Source organism: Mustela nivalis (genome assembly GCF_964662115.1).
Source record: "Mustela nivalis genome assembly, chromosome: 13".
In the NCBI taxonomy this organism is placed as follows: Eukaryota; Metazoa; Chordata; class Mammalia; order Carnivora; family Mustelidae; genus Mustela; species Mustela nivalis.
The window spans coordinates 65,313,676-65,340,769 of record NC_139032.1 but is presented as its reverse complement, the minus strand read 5'-3'; the positions used below and the strand labels follow the sequence as shown (position 1 = coordinate 65,340,769).

Genomic DNA, 27,094 nt, shown 5'->3' with positions numbered 1-27,094 from the left:
TTATCTGGACAAAATGACACGACGTAAAAATTCAACACAAAAAAAAGAACAAGAGGCAGTACCGAAGGCTAGGGACCTAATCAATACAGACATCGGTAATATGTCAGATCTAGAGTTCAGAATGACAATTCTCAAGGTTCTAGCCGGGCTCGAAAAAGGCATGGAAGATATTAGAGAAACCCTCTTGAGAGATATAAAAGCCCTTTCTGGAGAAATAAAAGAACTAAAATCTAACCAAGTTGAAATCAAAAAAGCTATTAATGAGGTGCAATCAAAAATGGAGGCTCTAACTGCTAGGATAAATGAGGCAGAAGAAAGAATTAGTGATATAGAAGACCAAATGACAGAGAATAAAGAAGCTGAGCAAAAGAGGGACAAACAGCTACTGGACCACGAGGGGAGAATTCGAGAGATAAGTGACACCATAAGACGAAACAACATTAGAATAATTGGGATTCCAGAAGAAGAAGAAAGAGAGAGGGGAGCAGAAGGTATACTGGAGAGAATTATTGGGGAGAATTTCCCCAATATGGCAAAGGGAACGAGCATTAAAATTCAGGAGGTTCTGAGAATGCCCCTCAAATCAATAAGAATAGGCCCACACCCCGTCACCTAAGAGTAAAATTTACAAGTCACAGTGACAAAGAGAAAATCCTGAAAGCAGCCCGGGAAAAGAAGTCTGTAACATACAATGGTAAAAATATTAGATTGGCAGCTGACTTATCCACAGAGACCTGGCAGGCCAGAAAGAGCTGGCATGATATTTTCAGAGCACTAAACGAGAAAAACATGCAGCCTAGAATACTCTATCCAGCTAGGCTATCATTGAAAATAGAAGGAGAGATTAAAAGCTTCCAGGACAAACAACAACTGAAAGAATTTGCAAACACCAAACCAGCTCTACAGGAAATCTTGAAAGGGGTCCTCTAAGGAAAGAGAGAGCCTACAAGTGGTAGATCAGAAAGGAACAGAGACCATATACAGGAACAGTCACCTTACAGGCAATACAATGGCACTAAATTCATATCTCTCAATAGTTACCCTGAATGTGAATGGGCTAAATGCCCCTGTCAAAAGACACAGGGTATCAGAATGGATAAAAAAACAAAACCCATCTATATGTTGCCTCCAAGAAACTCATTTTAAGCCCGAAGACACATCCAGATTTAAAGTGAGGGGGTGGAAAAGAATTTACCATGCTAATGGACATCAGAAGAAAGCAGGAGTGGCAATCCTTATATCAGATCAATTAGATTTTAAGCCAAAGACTATAATAAGAGATGAGGAAGGACACTATATCATACTCAAAGGGTCTGTCCAACAAGAAGATTTAACACTTTTAAATATGTATGCCCCCAACGTGGGAGCAGCCAACTATATAAACCAATTAATAACAAAATTAAAGAAACACATAAACAATAATACAATAATAGTAGGGGACTTTAACACTCCCCTCACTGAAATGGACAGATCATCCAAGCAAAAGATCAGCAAGGAAATAAAGGCCTTAAACGACACACTGGACCAGATGGACATCACAGATATATTCAGAATATTTCATCCCAAAGCAACAGAATACACATTCTTCTCTAGTGCACATGGACATTCTCCAGAATAGATCACATCCTTGGTCCTAAATCAGGACTCAACCGGTATCAAAAGATTGGGATCATTCCCTGCATATTTTCTGACCACAATGCTCTAAAGCTAGAACTCAACCACAGAAGGAAGTTTGGAAAGAACCCAAATACGTGGAGACTAAATAGTATCCTTCTAAAGAATGAATGGGTCAACCGGGAAATTAAAGAAGAACTGAAAAAAATCATGGAAACAAATGATAATGAAAATACAACGGTTCAAAATCTGTGGGACACAACAAAGGCAGTCCTGAGAGGAAAATATATAGCGGTACAAGCCTTTCTCAAGAAACAAGAAAGGTCTCAGGTACACAACCTAACCCTACACCTAAAGGAGCTGGAGAAAGAACAAGAAAGAAACCCTAAGCCCAGCAGGAGAAGAGAAATCATAAATATCAGAGCAGAAATCAATGAAATAGAAACCAAAAAAACAATAGAACAAATCAACGAAACTAGGAGCTGGTTCTTTGAAAGAAATAATAAAATTGATAAACCCCTGGCCTGACGTATCAAAAAGAAAAGAGAAAGGACCCAAATAAATAAAATCATGAATGAAAGAGGAGAGATCACAACTAACACCAAAAAAATACAAACTATTATAAGAACATACTATGAGCAACTCTACGGCAATAAATTTGACAATCTGGAAGAAATGGATGCATTCCTAGAAACATATAAACTACCACAACTGAACCAGGAAGAAATAGAAAGCCTGAACAGACCCATAACCAGTAAGGAGATTGAAACAGTCATTAAAAATCTCCAAACAAACAAAAGCCCAGGGCCAGACGGCTTCCCGGGGGAATTCTACCAAACATTTAAAGAAGAACTAATTCCTATTCTCCTGAAACTGTTCCAAAAAATAGAAATGGAAGGAAAACTTCCAAACTCATTTTATGAGGCCAGCATCACCTTGATCCCAAAACCAGACAAGGATCCCACCAAAAAAGAGAGCTATAGACCGATATCCTTGATGAACACAGATGCGAAAATACTCAACAAAATACTAGCCAATAGGATTCAACAGTACATTAAAAAGATTATTCACCACGACCAAGTGGGATTTATTCCAGGGCTGCAAGGTTGGTTCAACATCCGCAAATCAGTCAATGTGATACAACACATCAATAAAAGAAAGAACAAGAACCATATGATACTCTCAATAGATGCTGAAAAAGCATTTGACAAAGTACAGCATCCCTTCCTGATCAAAACTCTTCAAAGTGTAGGGCTAGAGGGCACATACCTCAATATCATCAAAGCCATCTATGAAAAACCCACCGCAAATATCATTCTCAATGGAGAAAAACTGAAAGCTTTTCCGCTAAGGTCAGGAACACGGCAGGGATGTCCATTATCACCACTGCTATTCAACATAGTACTAGAGGTCCTAGCCTCAGCAATCAGACAACAAAAGGAAATTAAAGGCATCCAAATCGGCAAAGAAGAAGTCAAATTATCACTCTTCGCAGATGATATGATACTATATGTGGAAAACCCAAAAGACTCCACTCCAAAACTGCTAGAACTTATACAGGAATTCAGTAAAGTGTCAGGATATAAAATCAATGCACAGAAATCAGTTTCATTTCTCTACACCAACAAGACAGAAGAAAGAGAAATTAAGGAGTCAATCCCATTTACAATTGCACCCAAAACCATAAGATACCTAGGAATAAACCTAACCAAAGAGGCACAGAATCTATACTCAGAAAACTATAAAGTACTCATGAAAGAAATTGAGGAAGACACAAAGAAATGGAAAAATGTTCCATGCTCCTGGATTGGAAGAATAAATATTGTGAAAATGTCTATGCTACCTAAAGCAATCTACACATTTAATGCAATTCCTATCAAAGTACCATCCATCTTTTTCAAAGAAATGGAACAAATAATGCTTAAATTTATATGGAACCCGAAAAGACCTCGAATAGCCAAAGGGATATTGAAAAAGAAAGCCAACGTTGGTGGCATCACAATTCCGGATTTCAAGCTCTATTACAAAGCTGTCATCATCAAGACAGCATGGTACTGGCACAAAAACAGACACATAGATCAATGGAACAGAATAGAGAGCCCAGAAATAGACCCTCAAATCTATGGTCAACTAATCTTCGACAAAGCAGGAAAGAATGTCCAATGGAAAAAAGACAGCCTCTTCAATAAATGGTGCTGGGAAAATTGGACAGCCACATGCAGAAAAATGAAATTGGACCATTTCCTTACACCACACACAAAAATAGACTCAAAATGGATGAAGGACCTCAATGTGCGAAAGGAATCCATCAAAATCCTTGAGGAGAACACGGGCAGCAACCTCTTCGACCTCTACCGCAGCAACATCTTCCTAGGAACAACGCAAAAGGCAAGGGAAGCAAGGGCAAAAATGAATTATTGGGATTTCATCAAGATCAAAAGCTTTTGCACAGCAAAGGAAACAGTTAACAAAATCAAAAGACAACTGACAGAATGGGAGAAGATATTTGCAAACGACATATCAGATAAAGGACTAGTGTCCAGAATCTATAAAGAACTTAGCAAACTCAACCCCCAAAGAACACATAATCCCATCAAGAAATGGGCAGAGGATATGAACAGACATTTCTGCAAAGAAGACATCCAGATGGCCAACAGACACATGAAAAAGTGCTCCATATCACTCGGCATCAGGGAAATACAAATCAAAACCACAATGAGATATCACCTCACACAAGCAGAATGGCTAAAATCAACAAGTCAGGAAATGACAGATGCTGGCGAGGATGCGGAGAAAGGGGAACCCTCCTACACTGTTGGTGGGAATGCAAGCTGGTGCAGCCACTCTGGAAAACAGCATGGAGGTTCCTCAAAATGTTGAAAATAGAACTGCCCTATGACCCAGCAATTGCACTATTGGGTATTTACCCTAAAGATACAAACGTAGTGATCCAAAGGGGCACATGCACCCGAATGTTTATAGCAGCAATGTCCACAATAGCCAAACTATGGAAAGAACCTAGATGTCCATCAACAGATGAATGGATCAAGAAGATGTGGTATATATACACAATGGAATACTATGCAGCCATCAAAAGAAATGAAATCTTGCCATTTGCGACAACATGGATGGAACTAGAGCGTATCATGCTTAGCGAAATAAGTCAAGCAGAGAAAGACAACTATCATATGATCTCCCTGATATGAGGAAGTGGTGATGCAACATGGAGGCTTAAGTGGGTAGGAGAAGAATCAATGAAACAAGATGGGATTGGGAGGGAGACAAATCATAAGTGACTCTTAATCTCACAAAACAAACTGAGGGTTGCTGGGGGGAGTGGGTTTGGGAGAAGGGGGTGGGATTATGGACATTGGGGAGGGTATGTGCTTTGGTGAGTGCTGTGAAGTGTGTAAACCTGGTGATTCACAGACCTGTACCCCTGGGGATAAAAATATATGTTTATAAAAAATAAAAAATTTTAAAAAAAGGTACATTTTAGAACAGAAAAAAAAAAAGAAAAGAAATGGAGTGAAGTAGATCAATTCAAATGTTTTGGTGGTAGCCAGGCAGGACTCAGCAATAGATAAAGATGGTGAAAAAGAAAGAATTATGAGTGACCCACCAGATTTAGATTGAAGTTTAATGTCAGCATCATTTACTGAATTGGTGAAAACCTGGAGAAAATGGTTTTGGATGGAGAAAACAGGTTTGAGTTCTCTTTGGGACCTGTTAATTTTGAGATGTCTGGAAGACATTCAAGCAGATGCTTTAACTTAATATTTAGACAAATGCTTTTGGAACTGAGTGGAATAATCACTAGTTTTCAACAGAAAAAGAATGATGTATAAAACCATGGGAATATAATGGAATAATTTTAGAGAAATATATAGACAGAAAAGAAGGGCACTGCAATTGGAACTCCAAAAGGTTGGGGGGACCTTCATGCATTTCAATAGAATAATAAAGTTAGGAGCTCAGTTATTCTAAAACTATACATTAAATTTTAATCTAAAACTTGATTTTTGAATATCATATTAGAAAATAATCTAAGAGATTTTTTTAGAGGAATAGAGGCTTTTAAATGAATCCCTAAATCCTTAGAAAGATGCTAGCATTTCCAGAAAATTTTGAAAATCTGACTATATAATTTTACTTAGAAGCAGAGAGAAAGGAAGAATGAGTTCTTGCAAGAGGGAGAGAATATTGGGGCAGGATTTGACTCTGTCATTACAGCTGATTCAGATCTGCAAGGTAGGGCCACCTCAAAGACCGTAAGTTACAAATGGCCATGAATCCTTCAGGAGTTGATGTAGGGTAACAGGGGCCAATGTTTTAAGAGAAGGTAACAATTATACCTCATTATTCATATAAATCTAGTTCTTGAAAACATGTGGAACTAGGAGTATCAAGGAGAACCTTTATTTCACATCCAGAATTTATACTGGGAGAGATGAAAGGGAAAGAAAATCACTTAGCAAGTTCTGCAACAATGTTGAGTTTATCGGAGAGAATATTAAAGAGATTTAATTGCTACTAATTGGATATTTGAAGAGTTTTGCATTTTGCATTGTGTTTTTCTTTTTTTCTCTTCACATTAATAGGACTTATGGATCACAAGAGAGTTTAATATAGTTATAAAGATATAAAATAAATAGTTTTCACATCTAAATAATATGTAGATGCTTTCACTCTATTAGACTCTATTGAATGCTGGCGAATTTGGTTTTGCATATGTATTAGCAATTTACCAGGCATCTCTTTAATTCACCTTGTTTCAATTTACATATGTTGGTAATTTGGAAATTTTTGATTTACATCCTGTCTTAAATGGAGAGAACTTGGCTACTATTTTCTGTTTGAGGAGGAAAAAAAAATATCTTGATAAGTAAGTAGTTGTTAAAGTTAAGATGTATCATAAATCAGTCTCCTCACTCAGGATAAATAGTTCTACTTAACTTTTTCATTGATACTTTTAAGGTCTTCATTCTAATGTATTCTCACCAAATTCACAAGTAATTTCTTGTTAATGAGAAAGCACAAAGTAAATGCTACTGCATTTTGCCAAATTCCAATAAAAACATAGTGAACAAATTCCACAGATTTTTATAAGAATGGCAGGTTTCAATTCAGACTTTAAATTGACTCAGTTATTGTTTAATCCAATTTGGCTTATTATTAAACAAAACTAACTTACCAAGTATGTTTATCTTGGCTTGGAAGTGGAACATTCAACATCCATCAACCTGGTTATGGCTGTTTATACTTCAGGGATGGTGGTATAGGTTCACAAGGAAACCATATTTTCTTTCTTTCTTTTTAAAGAAATGCTACCTTCAATTTGTATTTGTATTTATTTGCAATTGCAGTTTCTGATTTTTTTTGATTCTCTCATTACACCTATGGTATTTAAATCTGTGGATGCAGCTTCAGACTATTTGATTCTGTAGATTGAACATCTGCCTCCTTGGATTATTTTGGAGTCTTTATTTATTTGTTTATTTTTTATTACTGTTTTTTTATCCACAGATCCAGTGTCATTAACTTCTGCATCCTGATTTGAATATTCTTCCTTGAACCTTTCTAGGGATCTTTCATTGAATCTTTCATATCCCCAAACTTATCATAGGTATCATCCAAGTCCTTCAATGATTCATCACTTTTAATTTCTCATATCTTTCTTATATTTTATGATGCTTTTCTGGGTCTTGCTTTATATTCTTCTTTGCCCCATTTAAAAAAAATTGTTTGATTCTTTGAATTCCCTTGTCACTCATATTCAGTTTCAGACTACTAAAATTGTTATCAAATGCTTTTGAATTATTATTCAAGGTTTATTTGCCCTTCTTGGCATCCTTCTTGACATCTTTCTTGGCATCCTTCTTGGCATCCTTCTTGGCATCCTTCTTGGCATCTTTTTTGGCACCATCCTTTGATTCAGTATCTGTCCCACTGGCCTTCTTTTCATCTTTCTTACCCTTTTTACTCTTCTTTGCATCTTTCTTGTCTTTCGATTGGTCATCTTTCTCTCCTGTTTTTTTTGTATCTTTTTTCCCATCCTTATCCTTCTTTGCATCTTCAGATTCTGTAGACCCTTTATCCTTCTTTGGGGCTTTCTTGTCTTTCTTGGCATCTTTCTTGGCATCTTTCTTTTCAGCTTCAGATTCTGTACCTGAATCCTTGCCCTTCTTTTGGGCTTTCTTCTCTTTCTTGGCATCTTTCTTTTCAGCTTCAGATTCTGTACCTGATCCCTTGTCCTTCTTTGGGGCTTTTTTCTCTTTCTTGGCATCTTTCTTTTCATCCTCAGATTCTGCACCTGACTCCTTGCCCTTCTTTGGGGCTTTCTTCTCTTTCTTGGCATCTTTCTTTTCATCCTCAGATTCTGCACCTGATCCCTTGTCCTTCTTTGAGGCTTTCTTCTCTTTCTTGACATCTTTCTTTTCATCTTCAGATTCTGCCCCTGTCTCCTTGCCCTTCTTTGAAGCTTTCTTCTCTTTCTTGGCATCTTTCTGTTCAGCTTCAGGTTCTGCACCTGACCCCTTACCCTTCATCGAGGCTTTCTTCTCTTTCTTGGCATCTTTCTTTTCAGCTTCAGATTCTGTACCTGACTCCTTGCCCTTCTTTGGGGCTTTCTTCTCTTTCTTGGCATCTTTCTGTTCAGCTTCAGATTCTGTACCTGACTCCTTGTCCTTTGCTTTTTTCTCTTTCTTAGCATCTTTCTTTTCATCTCTAGATTCTGCACCTGACCCCTTACCCTTAATCGAGGCTTTCTTCTCTTTCTTGGCATCTTTCTGTTCAGCTTCAGATTCTGTACCTGACTCCTTGCCCTTCTTTGGGGCTTTCTTCTCTTTCTTGGCATCTTTCTGTTCAGCTTCAGATTCTGTACCTGACTCCTTGCCCTTTGCTTTTTTCTCTTTCTTAGCATCTTTCTTTTCATCTCCAGATTCTGCACCTGACCCCTTACCCTTAATCGAGGCTTTCTTCTCTTTCTTGACATCTTTCTGTTCAGTTTCAGATTCTGTACCTGACTCCTTGTCCTTCTTTGGGGCTTTCTTCTCTTTCTTGACATCTTTCTGTTCAGTTTCAGATTCTGTACCTGACTCCTTGTCCTTCTTTGGGGCTTTCTTCTCTTTCTTGACATCTTTCTGTTCAGCTTCAGATTCTGTACCTGACTCCTTGCCCTTCTTTGGGGCTTTCTTCTCTTTCTTGACATCTTTCTGTTCAGTTTCAGATTCTGTACCTGACTCCTTGTCCTTCTTTGGGGCTTTCTTCTCTTTCTTGACATCTTTCTGTTCAGTTTCAGATTCTGTACCTGACTCCTTGTCCTTCTTTGGGGCTTTCTTCTCTTTCTTGACATCTTTCTGTTCAGTTTCAGATTCTGTACCTGACTCCTTGTCCTTCTTTGGGGCTTTCTTCTCTTTCTTGACATCTTTCTGTTCAGTTTCAGATTCTGTACCTGACTCCTTGTCCTTCTTTGAGACTTTCTTCTCTTTCTTGACATCTTTCTTTCCATCTTCAGATTCTGTACCTGACTCCTTACCCTCCTTTGAAGCTTTTCTTTCTTTTTTGGCATCTGTTTTTGCAACATCTTTTTCATCTCTAGTTCCTGTTTCTATATCTTTATCTTTCTTTGACTCTTTCTTAGTTATTTTTGGCTCCTTTAAAACTGTGGGTTCTGTTTCTGACTCTGATATGTCCTTCGTGTCTTCTTGCTTGTCTTCTTTACCTTTCTTAGGTGTTTCTGGATATATAGGTTTTTCTACATCTGTTACCTTAGTATCTTCTTTTGGCTGATGGGTTGGTTTATATGGACGCTGCCTTCTGGCAGCTAAATATTCAGATGGTCTCTCAGAAATTCTCATTAAAGAACTGTGCATCCATAATGGTCGCTTAGAAACTTCTTTTATTTTTTCTGAATCATATATCTGGAATATTGGTTAGAATAAGAATGAACAATTTGTATGTTACACAGCTTTTATTACCACATACCAAATGCATTTTAACTTCAACCATTAAAAGATTTTAGATTTTGATAAATAGTGGATAAATTGTAGATGTCATAGTTTACTCTGCTTTTCCAATTTCATTCTTTTTTGGACTAATGGGTAGTCATGTCTCATTGTGGGCCCATTTCAATATAGAGGATCTTCATAATTCCCTCAAGCCATTATGTTAAAATTGATAGTGAGGACTAACTAATGACATATCAGAATCTTTCTTCACAATCAGAAAAGGCTTTCCACCCACCTTGGTGTTCTCAAAAATTCTTAGAATATCTGCCCCCCCCCAAAAAAAAAATATCTGGCCCATTTTCCATTCCTAGGCTAACTCAGAAACTAAGTGTAATAGTTTCCTGTTCCGGCATGTCCTGGTCTCTATTATCACATTCAAGGTCTCTGGAATTTGAAATGCTACCTGTAGTTAAAAGAAAAACCTGAAATTCTGACTAAGCAAAATATAAATTGAGTATTATCAGATAGGAAGCTACAATAATAAAAGCTGTAACATTTGGTGCACATAACTTTGTGCAGAATGGTGCATTTTTTTTTCAACTTCTAACCAAGTGCTTGCAAAATCTCAAGTGCAAAAGTAACAAACTTTGGAAGTGATGTTAACAAACAATGGAAAAATAAATTGAATAAAGAAAGAAAGGAATAACAAAGAGTGTGAAATGACAGAATAAGCTAGGATCACTACTAATTGTAAACATTCCCTAAAATAAGCAAGAGTTGATGATAGTCTTATATTGTGAAACTTTTTTTAAAAACTTCTTATATCCCATGATGACTCTAGAAACATTGAGAAATACTTCTAATATTCAGAATCCTGAATGATATATATTACATAAAATGAGGAAGCATTAAAACATTATCAAGATATAATATAATCCCATGACTCTAATGAGGGAGTTTCCCCAGCTGGAGGGTATTTTCTGAATGTTCATACTAACTGTAACATTAGGATCTCCAGAATTTTGTGCTTCTTGGACACATATTTTCTATATTGTGGTGTTACTAAAGAAATATGAAATAAGGGGACAAGGTTTATACGATGAAATGCAAATAAAAATATCTACTTCCTTCATGTATTGAATTTGAATTACCTTTAACTGTGCTCTCCAATATGGTATTTAAAAGCCACAATTGAATTGAATTGAACTGAGATATAAAATTCAATTCCTCAGTTGCACTAGCCCTATTTTATTTTATTTTATCTTTTTAAGATTTTATTTATTTATTTGACAGAGAGAGAGAAATCACAAGTAGGCAGAAATCACAAGAGAGGCAGGCAGAGAAAGAGAGAGAAGAAGCCTCCCTGCTGAGCAGAGAGCCCAGTGCAGGGCTAGATCTCAGGACCCGGAGATCATGACCTGAGCTAAGGGGAGAGGCTTAACCTACTGAGCCACCCAGGCACCCCAACACTAGCCTCATTTTAAATGTCCAATAGCCACATTGGAATATAAAGCCATAAAATATTTCTATCATCACAGAAATCCCATTGATCAGTGCTGATCTATAGCACATAACAGCTATAAAATGTGATTTCACAGGTTTAGCACTAGTAGAATTACATGATTCTTCCAATACTCACAGGAACTGCATTGTCTCGTAGTTGGGATGGTTTTGATCTTCTTTTTTTTCCTGGCCTTGGTGGTTTGGGAAATCTCAGGGCAAAGTGTTGCTGATTCCATGATTTTTTGCTTAATTCACTGACTAAAATAAGAAGACATTAAATGTTCTCGAGTAAATAAAATTTCATCAGAACTAAAGTGACAGTAAGATAATAGATTTCATGAATGAACAAATGATACAAATTATAGCTTCATTCATTTAGTTATGTTTGAAATTCTCTATCAATATATTAAAATAAAAATTTATTTTCTATTTTGATCAGTTTTACAGAAAACTATATAATTATTGTGAAACTAATATGATCTGTAACATAAATGCAAAAAAGTTCTTTACTGCTTTTTTTTTTCTTTTCAGCATAACAGAATTCATTGTTTTTGCACCACACCCAGTGCTCCATGGAATACGTGCCCTCTTTTAATCTTCTATCTCTCCCAGTCTAGATTTTTGCTTTAGATCCCTTTTGGTTAGAATACAGTTTTTTTGAAATCAGAAAACATGATAACTACACTTCAGTAGCCTCAAAAATACTTAGCACAGACAGTACTTGTTTTAAAATATTCAATAAATATATGATTGATTCTAAATGTTACTGATTAAGCTTCCTTTAGCAATTTTCCAAGGTATAGGAGCAAATGCTATACACATAGAAACTTCACTGTTGTTATAAGTGGCATATTAATGAAGTAAACTATAAATACAGTGTACCTATATATAGAATTGGGACTGTGAGGGAAAAGTTTCCTGGAAACTATAAGGAAATGGTTAAAAATAAAATAGTTAAAAGATGTTTGGGGTACCAATGTGAGTGAGAGAGATTTTTCATTTCACTTAAACATGTGCAGTATAATACTTCATGTAAGAGATAATATCCTTTCTTGTGTATCTCCTAAAAACAGGATCAATGAGAACATATACAGAATGAAAGGCATATTTAAGCTCAATATACGAGGGAAAATTGTTGGGTATATGAATTCCCTCAACATCAAATTGGTGAATTTTTATAAGGAAGATATATCTGTCTTGAATGTAGTGGAAGTCATTGCAGACATGGGTGAATTGTTTATCCAGTTTCTACACTACTTTTCAAATATAAGAGTATCTGATTGTGTGATTTCTAACATGTATGATTTCTAACATAACACCTTTATGTTGCTGAATATATTGCTTAAACTTTGTTGGATTCAAAAACAAAGTATCTTTAGAAAATGTTTGTCAAGTCCATGAGAAAGTTGATTTTTAATGATATTCCATGAGCTACTTACTGCTTTGTCACCTTGAATAGAGGATAATAATAATTTATCCTTGAAAGTAATCTTAATCTGGGTGGCTCAGTCAGTTAAATGGCTGCCTTCAGCTCAGGTCATGATCCCAGGGTTCTGGGATGGAGCCCCACATCAGGCCCCCTGCTCAGTGGAGACCCTGCTTCTCCCTCTCCCTCTGCCTGCCACTCGGCCTACTTATGCTCCCTCTTTCTAGCTCTCTGTCAAATAAATAAAGAATATCTTAAAAACAAAAGTAATCCTAATCCTAAAATTAATCATATTTCAAAAATAAATATTGAATTTTTTCTTACCTGGAATGTAGTTATCATATGTTCCAAAGTTTATTTTTTGGCTATTAAAATAAGAGGGAAATGTTTTAATTAATTTACATACAATCACTGTATTTAATGATCATTATTACAATGATCAAGTGTAAGCACTTGCCATCACCAACTAGAGTAATATTTTGAATTTTCAGATCTCTACTACTATGTAAGATTACTTGATCCTAGAAAAAACAGATGAGTAAATGTGTGGTTTTAGCACAAACTTCAACATAACTAAAATAGATAGAAACATTTAAAAATTATCAAATTGCCATATGTGAAATAAAGATTTTTTTTTAATTGTGAATTCATAGTTGAATTATTTTTCTCTATCTCATGTTCCAAATTTTCTTGCAATTGAATTTTGGCAAAGACATCACTTTAAAAGCATTGTTTAAGCAAAATGAGATTCTCAAAATATTCTCAAATTTAAGCAAAGCCAGATCATTCAATGGCATACCTTTATGTCTGTAAACAAATGTGTGTGTTGTGTATGTGTCTATGTCTGTCATTGTGCACCATAAGTGTTGATACAGATTCTAATTTTTTTTTAATTTTTGTTCTCTAGGAATACTGAGAAATAAAACTATGTTGTAAGGTATTTTTCATTTAAAAGTTTCTATTTGCTTTACTACTATGCAAACTTGTTTATTTTCACAAACATGAATTTTAAAATCTTATTTTATTGATTTGTAATGGAAACATATATTAAGATCTGATAGAGAAGTATTATTTTACAACATCCCATTATATTACAGAAATAAAGCCCTGTTGATCACATGTGAGTTTTGGGCTTACACACACACAGAAACACACATGCTCACATAGTATTTTACTTATTTTGACATTATGTAAGTATTAAGAAAGAAGTACATTGTAGAATCTAAACAAACAATCAAAACCCAAGCAAATAAAAAGCAGAACCAGATCCAGGAACAGAGAGAAGTGATGATTGCTGGGGGTGGGGGGGTGGGGTGTAGTGAAGGGGAGTATAGCAGCTTTCAGTTATAGAATGACTAAAGCATGAGAATAAAAGGCACAGCATAGGGAATATAGGCAATGACACTGTAATAGTGTATGTTGACAAATGGTAGGTACACTTGTGATGAGTATAGCATAATATATAAAGAATTGTTATGTTGTTCACCTGAAATTAATATAACATTGTCAACTATACTAAAATTGAAAAAAAAAATTGAGGAATAAAGTACATTAAAATACATACCCTGATATCTTTATTTAGGCTCTATTTCTCAACACAATACTTGGCACATTTTTGTCACTCTATAAAAATTTAATGATTTTTATGCACCTGGGTGGCATAGTCAGTTTGGCCTCCTGACTCTTGGTTTTAGCTAAGGTTGTGATCTCATGGTCATGGGATCCAGCCCCACATGGGGCTTCATGCTCAGTGGAGAGTCTGCTTAGGACTCTCTCTCGCTCTTCCTCTCCCTCTCCCTCTGACCCCTTGACCTCTCCTCAAATAAATAAATCTTTTAAAAAATGGTAGCATCTGGATGGCTTAGTTGGTTGAGCATCTGGCTTTTGATTTTGGCTGGAGTCATGATCTTGCGGTCTTGGCATTGAGCCCTGCTTTGGGATTCTGGCTTATGCTCTCTCTCAAATGAAGAAATCTTTTTAAAAAATTAAGTGATTTTAATTGAATAAAATTTGGGATATATTGACCAAAATGTTGTCTAGTCCAGTGGTTTTAAAAATTTTGTATTTGAATTCCAATTAGTTAACATATAGTATAATATTAATTTCATATGTATAATATGATTCCACACTTCCATACAACACCCAGTACTCATTGTAAGTGCCCTCCTTAATCCCCATAACTTATTTAACCCATTACCACCCATCTCACCTCTGGTAACCATTAATTTGTTCTGTTTTGTCTGTTTTCTTGGTTTGCCTCTCTTTCTCTTTCTCTCTTAGCTTTTTTTTTTTTTTTCTTAAAATCCACATATGAGTGAAATCATATGGTATTTTTCTTTCTCTGAATGACTCCTTTCACCTAAGCATAATATTTTCTAGCTCCATTCACACAGTTGTTGTTTTTTAATTGAGAGCATGCATTAAAAATTACTTGCCTTACCATATCTAAATCTCTAGGTTTGGATCTAGCCAATATACATTTATAAACTCCTAAAAAGTTTTTGATGTGCAATCATGGTTATGAACATCTCTGTTTTAAATACTCTGAAAGAGAAAATATTTCAAGTTCATGAAGCAATATTATTAAATTTGAGATTTAAAGCATTATACATAGGCCAGATCCATTAATTCCTTATATAATCCCTAGGTCATGTTCTTTAATCACCAAACAATTGAATTAGAAATCAAAACCAAAATTATATAGAAAATACCCAAATTTTTTTAAAAAAATAGTTCTTTCTAAATAACCAGCAGTTAAACAAAATCACAACTCATAAAAAAGAAGCAACTAAATAATAACATAGAATCAAAAATTACAGAATACTGCAATAAGTTCAGAGGAGAACTTAATAGATTTAATGTCTTACATTAAAAAGTTTAAAATTGTTTTTCTTTAAAGATTTTATTTAATTGAGAGAAAGAAAGAGGATGAGCTGGGGGTAGAGGTAGAGAGGGAGAAACACACTCCCCACTAAATATGGAGTGCAACATGGGACTTGATTCCAGGACCCCCAGATCATGACCTGTGCTAAGGGCAGCTACATAACCAACTGAGCCACCCAAGTGCCCCTAAAACAGTGTTTTTTGTTTGTCTTTTCAGATTTTATTTATTTGACAGATAGATAGTAAGCATAAGCAGGCGGAGTGAGAGAGGGAGAATCAGGCTTCCCTTTGAGCAGGGAGCAGGATGTGGGAGTGGATCACAGGATGCTGTGATCGTGACCTGAGCCAGAGACAGCTGCTTAACCAACTGAACCACCCAGATGCCCCTAAAACAGTGTTTTAAATCCTTGCTTTAAAATTAGGTAAATATCAAAATAAATTCAAAGTTAGAATAAACAATAAATCTTTAAGACAGAATCAAAGTGAAAAAAATTAGAGTAAAAGAATCCCTAATTTGATTTTTGTAAAGATTTTTAAAATTTATTAACTCCTAGTAGAACTGATAAAGAGAAAACACAAATTACCAATATCAGGACTGATGTAAGTTTTATAATTACATAGATTTTAAAGCATAATGGGGAATATTATTAATAATTTTATAACAATAAATTCAGCAACTTGAGTGAAATAGATGAGTTCCATGTAAAACTAATTTAGCAAAACAGACACATGATTAAATAATAAATATATGACTAGACTCATAATTATTAAATAAAATGAATCCATTATCAAAAATCTTCCCAGAAAGAAAAGAACAGACCCCAGCCAGTTTTACTGATAAATTATTAAAAGTTAAGGAAAATTAGTAAATCCACAAATTTTTCAGAAACGAGGAAGAAGAGAATGTTTCAACTCATTTCTGAGACCAATATAAATAATTCTGACACCAAAACTTCTTAAAGACATTACCGGAAATTAGTATGATAGACCAATACCTTGCCTTAACACAGACACAAAAATTTTTTAACTTCCTAAGTAATCTTACTGAACAATGATATAAAATGGCAGACATCATGGTTATTGAGATTTACTTTGTGGAATGTAAGATTAGTTTAACATGTGTAAATCAACCCATGTAATACTGCAAATAACAAATAAAATTCATTTGATCATTTCAAGATGTACAGAAGAATTTTTGAAAAAATAACATTCATAATAACAAACTCTGAGAAAACTAGAGATAGAGGACATCTTCCTCAAATGGATAAAGTGTCTTCAAGCAATACTTGCTTCCTTTCATATGAAACAGAAGGAGATACCACATTGTTGAGAGTCCTTATACTTTGAATTTATTATACATTTTAAAATGTACCACAGATATAGTTAAAGGTAAAAGTAAGGACAGGTGTATTCTGTACTAAGATTATATTTTTTCAGGTTAAGAAAAAAAAAATGGCAGTTACATGTTTACTCCTTTAAAGGAAAACAAAAACAAAAACAAAACAAAAAAACCCACACACCTTGTCCAGTAGTAATATAAAAATAGATTTTTGTCCTAAAAAAAAGTCCCTGATGTCTCCCTACATTATGATCTCAAATGTTTATTTAGGAAAACCTAAACCCAGCACCCTTTCTACATCATGAATACATGACATTCCACAATGTTAAGGGGTACCTTTTTTACTTAAAGCTCACGCATATATGGAATCTAAAACACAATGCAGAATCAGACTTATAAATACAGAGCACAAACTGATATGTCAGATGGGAGGAGGATTGAATGGATGGGCAAAATGAGTGAAGGGGAGTGAGACATACAGGCTTCCAGTTAAGGAATAAATAAGTCATGAAATGAAAGGTACAGCATAGAAAATATTGTCAGTGATGCTATAATACTATTAATTTTATAGTGACACATAGCAGCTATACTTGTTGGTGGCAAAGCTCAGTGTATAAACTTGCCCAATCATAATGCTGTACACCTGAAACTATGTCAACTATTGTAAGGCACATAACTAGAGGTGCCTCCACAGGGTGCGGCCCAGAATAAAGATGGCGCCGGCTTGCCATCTCTTCCGGCCAACAAGGCGCCAATTTCACAGTTTCGGTTCCTGAAACCTATGGCACTTCCTCCTCTCGCCCGACACGCCTTACCCAGCAACTGCTACTTGGCATAATCTTATTGGCTCTTCCCCCTCTGTCCTCACTTCCCTTCTGCTGCTCTATATAAGGTGTGCCCCCGCTCAATAAAGTGAGATCCTGCTTCGACAGATCCCCCGAGCCTGGTGTCTTCTGTGGGTGCGTTCTGGGTTCGCGACACTCGCCATCCCGCTCAGCCCCAAGGAGAGGCCTCTGGCTGGCCCGGGCACCTCCTCCCCTCGGCGGGGAGCCCAACAAACTATGCTCAAATAAAAACAGTTTTTAAAAGAATAAAAAAGAATCCTGAGTTAAAAAAAAAAAAAAGGCTCAGAGATACTGAGATTGATATGGAAATATTAGGATGTGTGCACTGCTCCTGAAGACAGATTCTGTGGCATCTGTTTTCCATTTCACCTTGGTTAAGATGAAGTATTAGTTATTTTATGTGTGTGTGTGTGTGTGTGTGTGTGTGTATCCAGAGACCTTAATTCAGAAACCAGTTATATCAAAAAAGAACAACCTAGGGTGCCTGGGTGGTGGTTAAAGCCTCTGCCTTCAGCTCAGGTCATGATCCCAGGGTCCTGGGACCGAGCCCCACATCGGGCTCTCTGCTCAGCAGGGAGCCTGCTTCCTCCTCTCTCACTCTCTGCCAGCCTCTCTGCCTACTTGTGATCTTGCTCTCTGTCAAATAAATAAATAAAATCTTAAAAAAGAAAACAAAAAACCTTCAAATTGTCAAGATGGCAGAGAAGTAGCAGGTTAAGATGACATTAGGTAGCAGGAGATCAGCTAGACAGTTTATCAAACCATTCCAAACACCTACAAATCCAACAGGACAAAAGAGAAGAAGAGCAGCAATTCTAGAAACAGAAAATCTATCAATTTCTGAAAGGTAGTACCTGCAAAGAAGTGAAACTAAAGCGACAGGAAGATAGACTGCAAGGGGAGGGGCCAGCTCCCAGCAAGTGGCGGAGCAATAAAGCACAAAATCAGAACTTTTAAAAGTCTGTTCCACTAGGGACATGGCTCCTGAGTCTAAGCAGGGGTGGAGGCCTCGCAGGGACAGCATGGTCTCAGGTCCCGCAGGGTCACTGAAGGATCAGGGATGTCTGAATATCACAGAGCTCACAGGTATTAGAGCAAGGAAGCTGGCTACAGAGACAGAGCCAAGGAGTGAGCTCTCAGCTCAGTTACCTTAAACTGTGATCCATGGCACAGTCATACCTCTGCTCTTTGAGCAGGGACCCCACTAGTGGCAGATCCCGGGAAACCTCCCTGGAAGAGCAGCAGTGATCTGCTGGATTGGAGACTCCAGGCCAGAGACAGAGACACTTGGTCACAGTCCGGGTGAGCTCGGTGCATGGCCAGAGGCCAGGGAGATGGGAATGATTGAGTGCTTTTCTCTGAGGGTGCACTGAGGAGTGGAGCCCCAATCCCTCCACTCCTCCGGGCCAGAAATTGGGAGGCTGCCATTTTCATTCCCATCCTCCAAAACTCTACAGAAAGCATTCAGGGAGCAGAAGCTCCTGAGAGCGAACCAGAGCAGATTACTTAGCCCAGCCCCTGGCAAGGATGGTGCAATTCTGCCTTGGGCAAAGACACTTGAGAATCATTACAACAGGGCCCTCCCCTGGCAGATCAGAAAGAAATCCAGCCAAGGTCAAGCTCTCTTATCAAGGAGAACAGCAGAATTCCAGAGGAGGAGGAAGCAAAGCATGGAATTCATGGCTTTCACCCCATGATTCTTTAGACTTGCAAAGTTAATTTTTTAAATTTTATTTTTTATCTAATTTTTTAAACTTTTCCATCTTTTAACGTTTCTTAATGAGTTTATCTTAACAATACCTTCCATTAAAAAAAATCTTTTTGAGCCTTTATTATTATATTTATCCTTCATTGTATCTAACTTTATTTTTTGTATATACATAGGGTTTATTCTTCTAAAAAATTTTGGGATACAACTTCTAATCAAAATATATCCTAAATCTACCACAGGGCTTTGTTCTAGTCTCTAGCCTCAGCAAATTCTCTACAATTTCTTTTTCTTTCTTTTCCCAACCAACTTATCTTATCAACTTCTTTTTTAGAATTTTAAAAAATTTTTCATCTTTACAGTCATATTCCATCCCTTGTGTTTACCCGTGTGTGTGTGTGTGTGTGTGTGTGTATATATATATATATATATATATATATATATATATATATATATATATTTCATTCTTAAAATTTTGGAAGGTAGTTTCTTCTAAGAGACTAAAGTACTCCCAAAATTAAGTGGGTGGCTCTGTTCCATTCACCAGTCTAACATCTATATTTTCCTTTATCATTTTTTCCTTTTTTAAAAAAAAATTTGAACTTCTTTTTACCCCCTTTCTTCCACCCATGATTTGGGGTTTCTTCTGATTTGGTTAATGCACATTTTTCTGGGGTCTTTGCCACCCTTTTAGTATTTTATTCTCTCATTCATCTATTCTTATCTGGATAAAATGACAAGGCAGAAAAACTCAACAACAACAACAAAAAAGAACAAGAGGCAGTACCAAAGGCGAGGGACCTAATCAATAGGGACATTAGTAATATGTCAGATCCAGAGTTCAGAATGATGATTCTCAAGGTGCTAGCTGGGCTCAAAAAAGGCATGGAAGATACTATAGAAACGTTGCCTGGAGAAATAAAAGCCCTTTCTGGAGAAATAAAAGAACTAAAATCTAATCAAGCTGAAATCAAAAAAGATATTAATGATGTGCAATAAAAAATGGAGGCTCTTACTGCTAAGAAAAATGAGGCAGAAGAGAGAATTAGTGATATAGATGACCAAATGACAGAGAATAAAGAAGCTCAGCAAAAGAGAGGCAAACAACTACTGGACCACGAGGGGAAAATTCAAGAGATAAGTGCTACCATAAGATGAAACAACATTAGAATAATTGGAATTCCAGAAGAAGTAGAAAGAGAGAAGGGAGCAGAAGGTATATTGGAGCAAATTGTTGTAGAGAATTTCCGTAATATGGCAAAGGGAACAAGCATCAAAATTCAGGAGGCACAGAGATCCCTCAAAATCAATATTAATAGGTCCACACCCCACCATCTAATAGTAAAACTTGCAAGTCTTAATGACAAAGAGAAAATCCTGAAAGCAGCCTGAGATAAGAAGTCTGTAACATATAATGGCAAAAATATTAAATTGGTAGCAGACTTATCCTCAGAGACCTGGCAGGCAGAAAGATATATTCAGAGCATGATATATTCAGAGCAGTAAATGAGAAAACTATGCTGCCAAGAATACTATATCCAGCTAGGCTATCATTGAAAATAGAAGGAGAAATAAAAAGCTTCCAGGACAAACAGAAACTGAAAGAATTCGTAAATACCAAACCAGCTCTACTGGAAATATTGAAAGGGGTCCTCTAAGCAAAGAGAGAGCCTAGAAGTAGTAGACCAGAAAGGAACAGAGACCATATACAGTAACAGTCACCTTACAGGCAATACAATGGCACTAAATTCATCTCTTTCAGTAGTTACCCTGAATGTTAGTGGGCTAAATGCCCCAATCAAAAGACACAGGGTATCAGAACAGGAAAAACAAAAATAAAACAAAACAAAACCCATAAATATGCTATCTACAATAAACTCATTTTAGACCCAAATACACCTCCAGAATTAAAGTGATGGGGTGGAAAACAATTTACCATGCTAATGGACATTAGAAGAAAGCTGGGGTGGCAATCCTTATATCAGAACAATTAGATTTTAAGCCAAAGGCTATAATAAGAGATGAGGAAGGACACTCTATCATAATCAAAGGGTCTGTCCAACAAGAAGATAGAACAATTTTAAATATCTATGCCCCTAACGTAGGAGAAGCCTACTATATAAACCAATTAATAAAAAAATCAAAGAAACACATCGACAATAATACAATAATAGTAGGGGACTTGAACACTCCCCTCACTGAAATGGACAGATCATTCAAGCAAAACATCAGCAAGGAAATAAAGGCCTTATGACACACTGGACCAGATGAACAATACAGATATATACAGAACATTCCATCCAAAAGCAACAGAATACACAGTCTTTTCTAGTGCACATGGAACATTCTCTAGAATAGATTGCATCCGGGGTCACAAATCAGGTCTCAACTGGTACCAAAAAATTGGGATCATTCCCTGCTTATTTTCAGACCACAGTGCTCTGAAACTAGAACTCAATCACAAGAGGAAATTTGGAAAGAACCCAAATACATGGAGATTAAAGAGCATCCCTGTAAAGAATGAATGGGTCAACCAGGAAATTAAAGAAGAATTGAAAAAATTCATGGAAAAAAATGATAATGAAAACACAATGGTTCAAAATCTGTGGGACACAACAAAGGCAATCCTGAAAGGAAAATATATAGCAGTACAAGCCTTTCTCAAGAAACAAGAAAGGTCTCAAATACACAACCTAACTCTACACCTAAAGGAGCTGAGGAAAGAACAAAAAGAAAGGCTAAACCCAACAGGAGAAGAGAAATAATAAAGACCAGAACAGAAATCAATGAAATAGAGACCAAGACAACCTTTTTAACTTTTTGCAGATTTTTTCTTTTTTTTTCTTAATTTTAAAGATTTTATTCATTTATTTGATAGAGAGAGAGAGAGAGAGATCACAAGTAGGTGGAGAGGGAGGCAGAGGTAGAGGGGGAAGCAGGCTCCCTGCTGAGCAGAGAGCCCTATGTGATGTGGGGCTGGATCCCAAGACCCTGAGACTATGACCTGAGCTGAAGGCAGAGGCTTAACTCACTGAGCCACCCAGATGCCCCTTTCTTTTCAAATAATTAAATTAGACAATATTCTCAAAAGAAAAACAAATAATAAAGGATGCTGATGATGTTTTTTTGTTTTTGTTTTTGTTGTTATTTTTAATGAGAAACTTCAAAAATTGTATCTAAATGTATCCTGATCTAGAAAATCTCTTGACTGTCCTGGAGAGGTAAAGGGAGAGATGCTATCACCAGCAGAACCAGATTTAGGTGAAAGAGTGACAAAATGCTATTTATTTCTAAAGGTTAAATGTATTAGATTACTTATGACATGTAAATTTACATAGGGAGTGAGGACTAGAGTATTCAGATCATGGCTATTTTGGGGTCCTATAAACTCTTTTCAGTGAAAATTCAAGAGAATTAAATTTATTTATCAGTAACCCTGATTTAAACAACCTTAAGAAACACAGAAATTTTCAACCACACCATTGGGTTACATTGTACTAGTTTCCAGTCAATCCATGCTGCCCTTCCTCCACAAAAGGCTGTTAAGTTACTACAGACAGCCTTGCCTATGCTTGAAATTCATAAAAATTACATCATACAGTATGTGTTTTTGTGTTTCTGGATTTTTTCAATGTATTTTTTATTCATCCATGTTATATATATTGAGATGGAGACCCACAGAGGCAATCATTGGGCTCTCTGCTCAACAGAGCCTACTTCTCCTTCTCCCACTCCTCCTGCTTGTGTTCTCTCTCTGTCTGTCAAATAAATAAAATCGAAGGAAGGAAAAGAACAAAAAAACTTTCCTTGAAAAATTCCCTGAGGAAAATTTTTAGTTTTCTTATATATGTCTTGCATATATTTTCATAAACTTATTTCTAAAGGTTTTTGTTATTGAAATTTGTACTATTTTCTTAAACTTATATTTTCTAATTTTTCCTTTCTAATTATTTTCTAATTTTTCCATTTATAGAAATTAAACAATTAACATTTTAAAAACATTCCACAATTAAGTTTGATTTTAATAGTAAAATGGCTATAGACAATCATTGTGTGTGAGTATCACAGGATATCCTGCCAGCTGATTTTGGATTTGGGGATTCTACATCAGCTAAATGGCAATTAAAACCATAAAATTCTTATGTACTTTATGTATAAATATATCTTACAGAAGTACAAGTATAAGTAAATATTAAAGAAGATTTTCCAAGGACTGACTGGGGTCTGAGTCACTCTTACATTTGCTGTAGAGGTCTCTTTTTTTTTAAGGCAAAGGTCAATTGCCTTATAGGTCTCTTTTTTAAAGCAAAGGTCAACTGCATTATGGTGAGATTTCCTGTCTCTTTCTAGCATTTTCTAGAGCAGTGTTTCTCAACCTGGGCTTATTATGAATCCCTTACCCCAGTTCATTTGCAATGCCTGAGGTATTTTTATCACAATTGTGTGCAATTTGGGGGTGACATGGGGGGGAATTATACACACACAAGTGCTGATAGTGGCATCTAGGGTATAGAAGGCAGGGATGCTGCTGACTACTTACAAGGACCTCCCTACCCTCTCCCCATTCCTCAAACCAGTAAGGAGTTATTCTTCCTAAAATGTCAGTAGTGCTAGGGCTCATAAACTTTATTCTATATGAAGGTGAATTCCTAGGCAAGATAATAAGAGAGGACCTAATTAATGCAACTCAAGGAAAAAAAAAAGTACAGTGAATCTGTGATCCAGAAGCTAATACTGGAAAGTTTAAAATCTAAAAAGTTTAGATTTTGAGATAACCCAGTCTTTGTGAAAACCTCTCCTATTTCCTTCAGAAACCTTAGATTCACCATTAGAAATGGAAGAATTGAGTTGATTGACACAACCTGAGTAGGAGGAAAAGGCAAGAAAAAGTGAAGCACTCAAATGGAGTTGCTGAGATTTGGATGAACAAGAGTATTAAAGAACAGTAAGTGAAGAGAGGGAAAACTGAACTCAAAAAGGAGTATTTTCTTTATCACCTATAAATTGATAGCCATGACATAGAAATTTACGTCTAAAATTAAGGTCCTGTCATAGCATTCAAAGGAAAAACAAAGTAGGAAATAATTTCTGCATCTCAGATTCTCTGTTAAGTGAACTGGAAGTGGCCACTTGAATCCAGTTAAATATGAGAATTTGTTATTAAGGAATTTTTTGTGTGCTTGAGGCCATTTGATTATGAATTTAACCATAGTTTCCTTCTATGATAAAATGAGAGTTTTAGAATTATGCCAGAAAACAACATAAAGAAATAGTCACAAAACCAAAAATATGTTTTTAACTCTTGAAGTTCTTGGAAATCTGTGCAGTGCTCATGATAATAGTAATGCCATCAATATTTTATTGTGCTTAAACATTTTAAAGTAATTAGTATACAATGTAATTCTGTCATGCTATATGCCAGAGTGCAGATTGTTTTGTAATTATCAGCAAGTCCCTCAGCCTTTAATCGTTACAAATGCATTGAATCCTTTCACTGGTGATTGTCTATTAAAGTACTGATTGCATTGTAATGAAGTAAGCACCAGTGCCTATTAAAGGCCATTTTGTTTAGTTTGAAGGTTTGTGTTTTTCCTTTAAAAGTATTGTCCAAGGGAGGGGCGCCTGGGTGGCTCAGTGGATTAAGCTGCTGCCCTTGGCTCAGGTCATGATCTCAGCGTCCCACATCCGGCTCTCTGCTCAGCAGGGAGCCTGCTTCCTCCTCTCTCTGCCTGCCTCTCTGCCTACTTGTGATCTCTCTCTCTGTCAAATAAAATAAAATCTTTAAAAAAAATTAAATTAAAAAAAAAAGTATTGTCCAAGGGAAAACCAGTTACAATTTCCCTTTTTATTTCCCAGTGCTATGCCTTCACCTTTATTCTAAGCCTACATAGTAAAAAAGGCTTATATAATTGAAGGTCTTCTTTCCCTATATCATTTCAACACAACATAAATTATGCATAAGGAAACTACTATCATCAAACTTCCCTTGTCTGGATAATCTACTTTTCATTGCAAAGTACTTTTGCAAAACTCAGTATTTCTCAAGAATAAATTATTACCGAAGTTTTAACACCCTTGACCCATGCTCTCTAAAGGTCAGTAGACTCCTCAGTCACTGTGACATTTAAAAAAAAAAAATTCCATAAGTTTCCAAATGGCCTCTAAGGAAGTGGTAGTTCCCCTGAATGAGAACTATGAGTTATTTTCTTCTGTGTTTTAGAAAATACAGTATGCTAAAAATGAATGAAGAATCACTTTGAAAAAGCCTTATCCAAAGCTATGTTTGTATTTTACTGAAATGAATGAACTAGTTAATTTTTATATCAAAACAACCTCTGTAATGGCTTGAGAATGTATGTGTCTGCTAAACACATACTCTTGTTTATAATGAATAATAATAATATAGCAAGCATCTCTTTACTCTAAAGAGGGTAAATATAGGGCTAACTATAACATTTCAGTTATTTTAAAAACATCAAATTTGACAAGAGGACTTACAATCTTGGTACAGACATTTCCCCCACCTATGATTTGCCAGGACTTAAGCCCTGTGAGTTCAAATTAATGATGTTGAGAAGTGACATCATAAAGAGGCCAAGAATACTGGGAGTTAAAGGGGAAAACAGGAGGAATCACTTTATTTTATGTTCTCTAATATTCAGTCTAAGACTTGTGTTTTCTTTCCCTCATTATTACGGACAAAATATAAATGGTGGGTTAAAAATAACAGTTGATTTTACATCTTAATAAAAAACTTGTTGAATTTTTCATGTAATCTATTGACTGGTATAACAAAAAGATGAAGCTAAGCATCTGTTAAGATCAACAGTAATCTGATATTCATGTGTCTGTGTAGAGTCTCTGCGTAACTTTGTGCCTTTTACCTTTTCCCATCTTAAGTACATGAGTTGCTCATAGATAACATTTTAAAGAAAACTAGGTGCTTATTAAAATTATCAACTTACTGATGGATCTGAGTTAGATAATTTTTACTACACCGACCCATTCCATCCCACTAATAGATGAATGGAAATACAGCAATATTTGAAAATATTGTCATTATCGAGCTCCTTTTGGGAATTTCAGCTGATTTTTTCCCTTAAGGCATAATTTCATTAAACTTCACCTCCTGTAGATCAACTACAAAAATCTCAGCAGTTTTAACTCAGTGAAAGTTTTTATCTCATATCTCAGACCATAGTAAGTTGTAGAGTGGTTGGGTAGGAAGTTTCCTTAAGATGACTTAGTAATTCAGGTTTCTCCGATTTAATTGCTTCCTTATCCACTGACTTAACACTATTAATGCTGATGTTTACTTGCAAAGTGAAGTCTTAGCAAATAACATATGATTTCTAAATCCACAATATTTTGTTTAATATTTTATAATATACACCTCATTTATGAAAGTATATGTACACAAAGCCTTTCTTCTGTCAGCATGTAGTAAGATCCAAATCATGACTGGGCAGCCAGCCATGCTTGCCTTCTGCACGGTGATTTCTTGAGTTAATCTCTCAGTGTCATTTTAAGTACGCGTAATCTATTAAGATCTCAGAGAGCTAATGATCTTTTTATAATAAACTTGCATTAGTTTTCTTTGCTATATAACAAATTACCACAAACTTGGTGTTATAAAACAAAACACATTTATAATCTCATAATTTTGTATCTCAGAAATCTCAGGCAAGTTCATTTGGTTCCTTAGCTCAATATCTCATAGGCTGAAATCAGTTTGTTGACTGTTCTTTTTACCTGGAGGCTCTGAAAAAGAATCTGTTTCTAAGCAACATTCCAGTTGGCAGAATTCAGTTCCTCATGGCTGCAGTG

At 35.9% G+C, this 27,094-nt stretch overlaps 1 protein-coding gene across 2 annotated transcripts; it reads right to left on the bottom strand.

The window, feature by feature from the left end:
• Positions 1–7,131: 7,131 nt before the first annotated feature.
• CYLC2 (cylicin 2) lies at positions 7,132–25,826 on the bottom strand. 2 transcript variants are annotated; one of them, XM_082695093.1, is made up of 5 exons: positions 25,766–25,826; positions 12,817–12,857; positions 11,203–11,324; positions 8,636–9,536; positions 7,132–8,563 (listed from the first exon to the last, which is right to left on the bottom strand). In XM_082695093.1, the coding sequence occupies exons 1-5, from the start codon at positions 25,780–25,782 to the stop codon at positions 7,446–7,448; spliced, it is 2,199 nt and encodes a 732-aa protein (XP_082551219.1). In that variant the 5' UTR covers positions 25,783–25,826; the 3' UTR covers positions 7,132–7,445. The 2 variants fall into 2 exon arrangements, with proteins under 2 accessions (XP_082551219.1, XP_082551218.1); XM_082695092.1 differs by having other exon boundaries at positions 7,132–9,536.
• Positions 25,827–27,094: the final 1,268 nt, after the last annotated feature.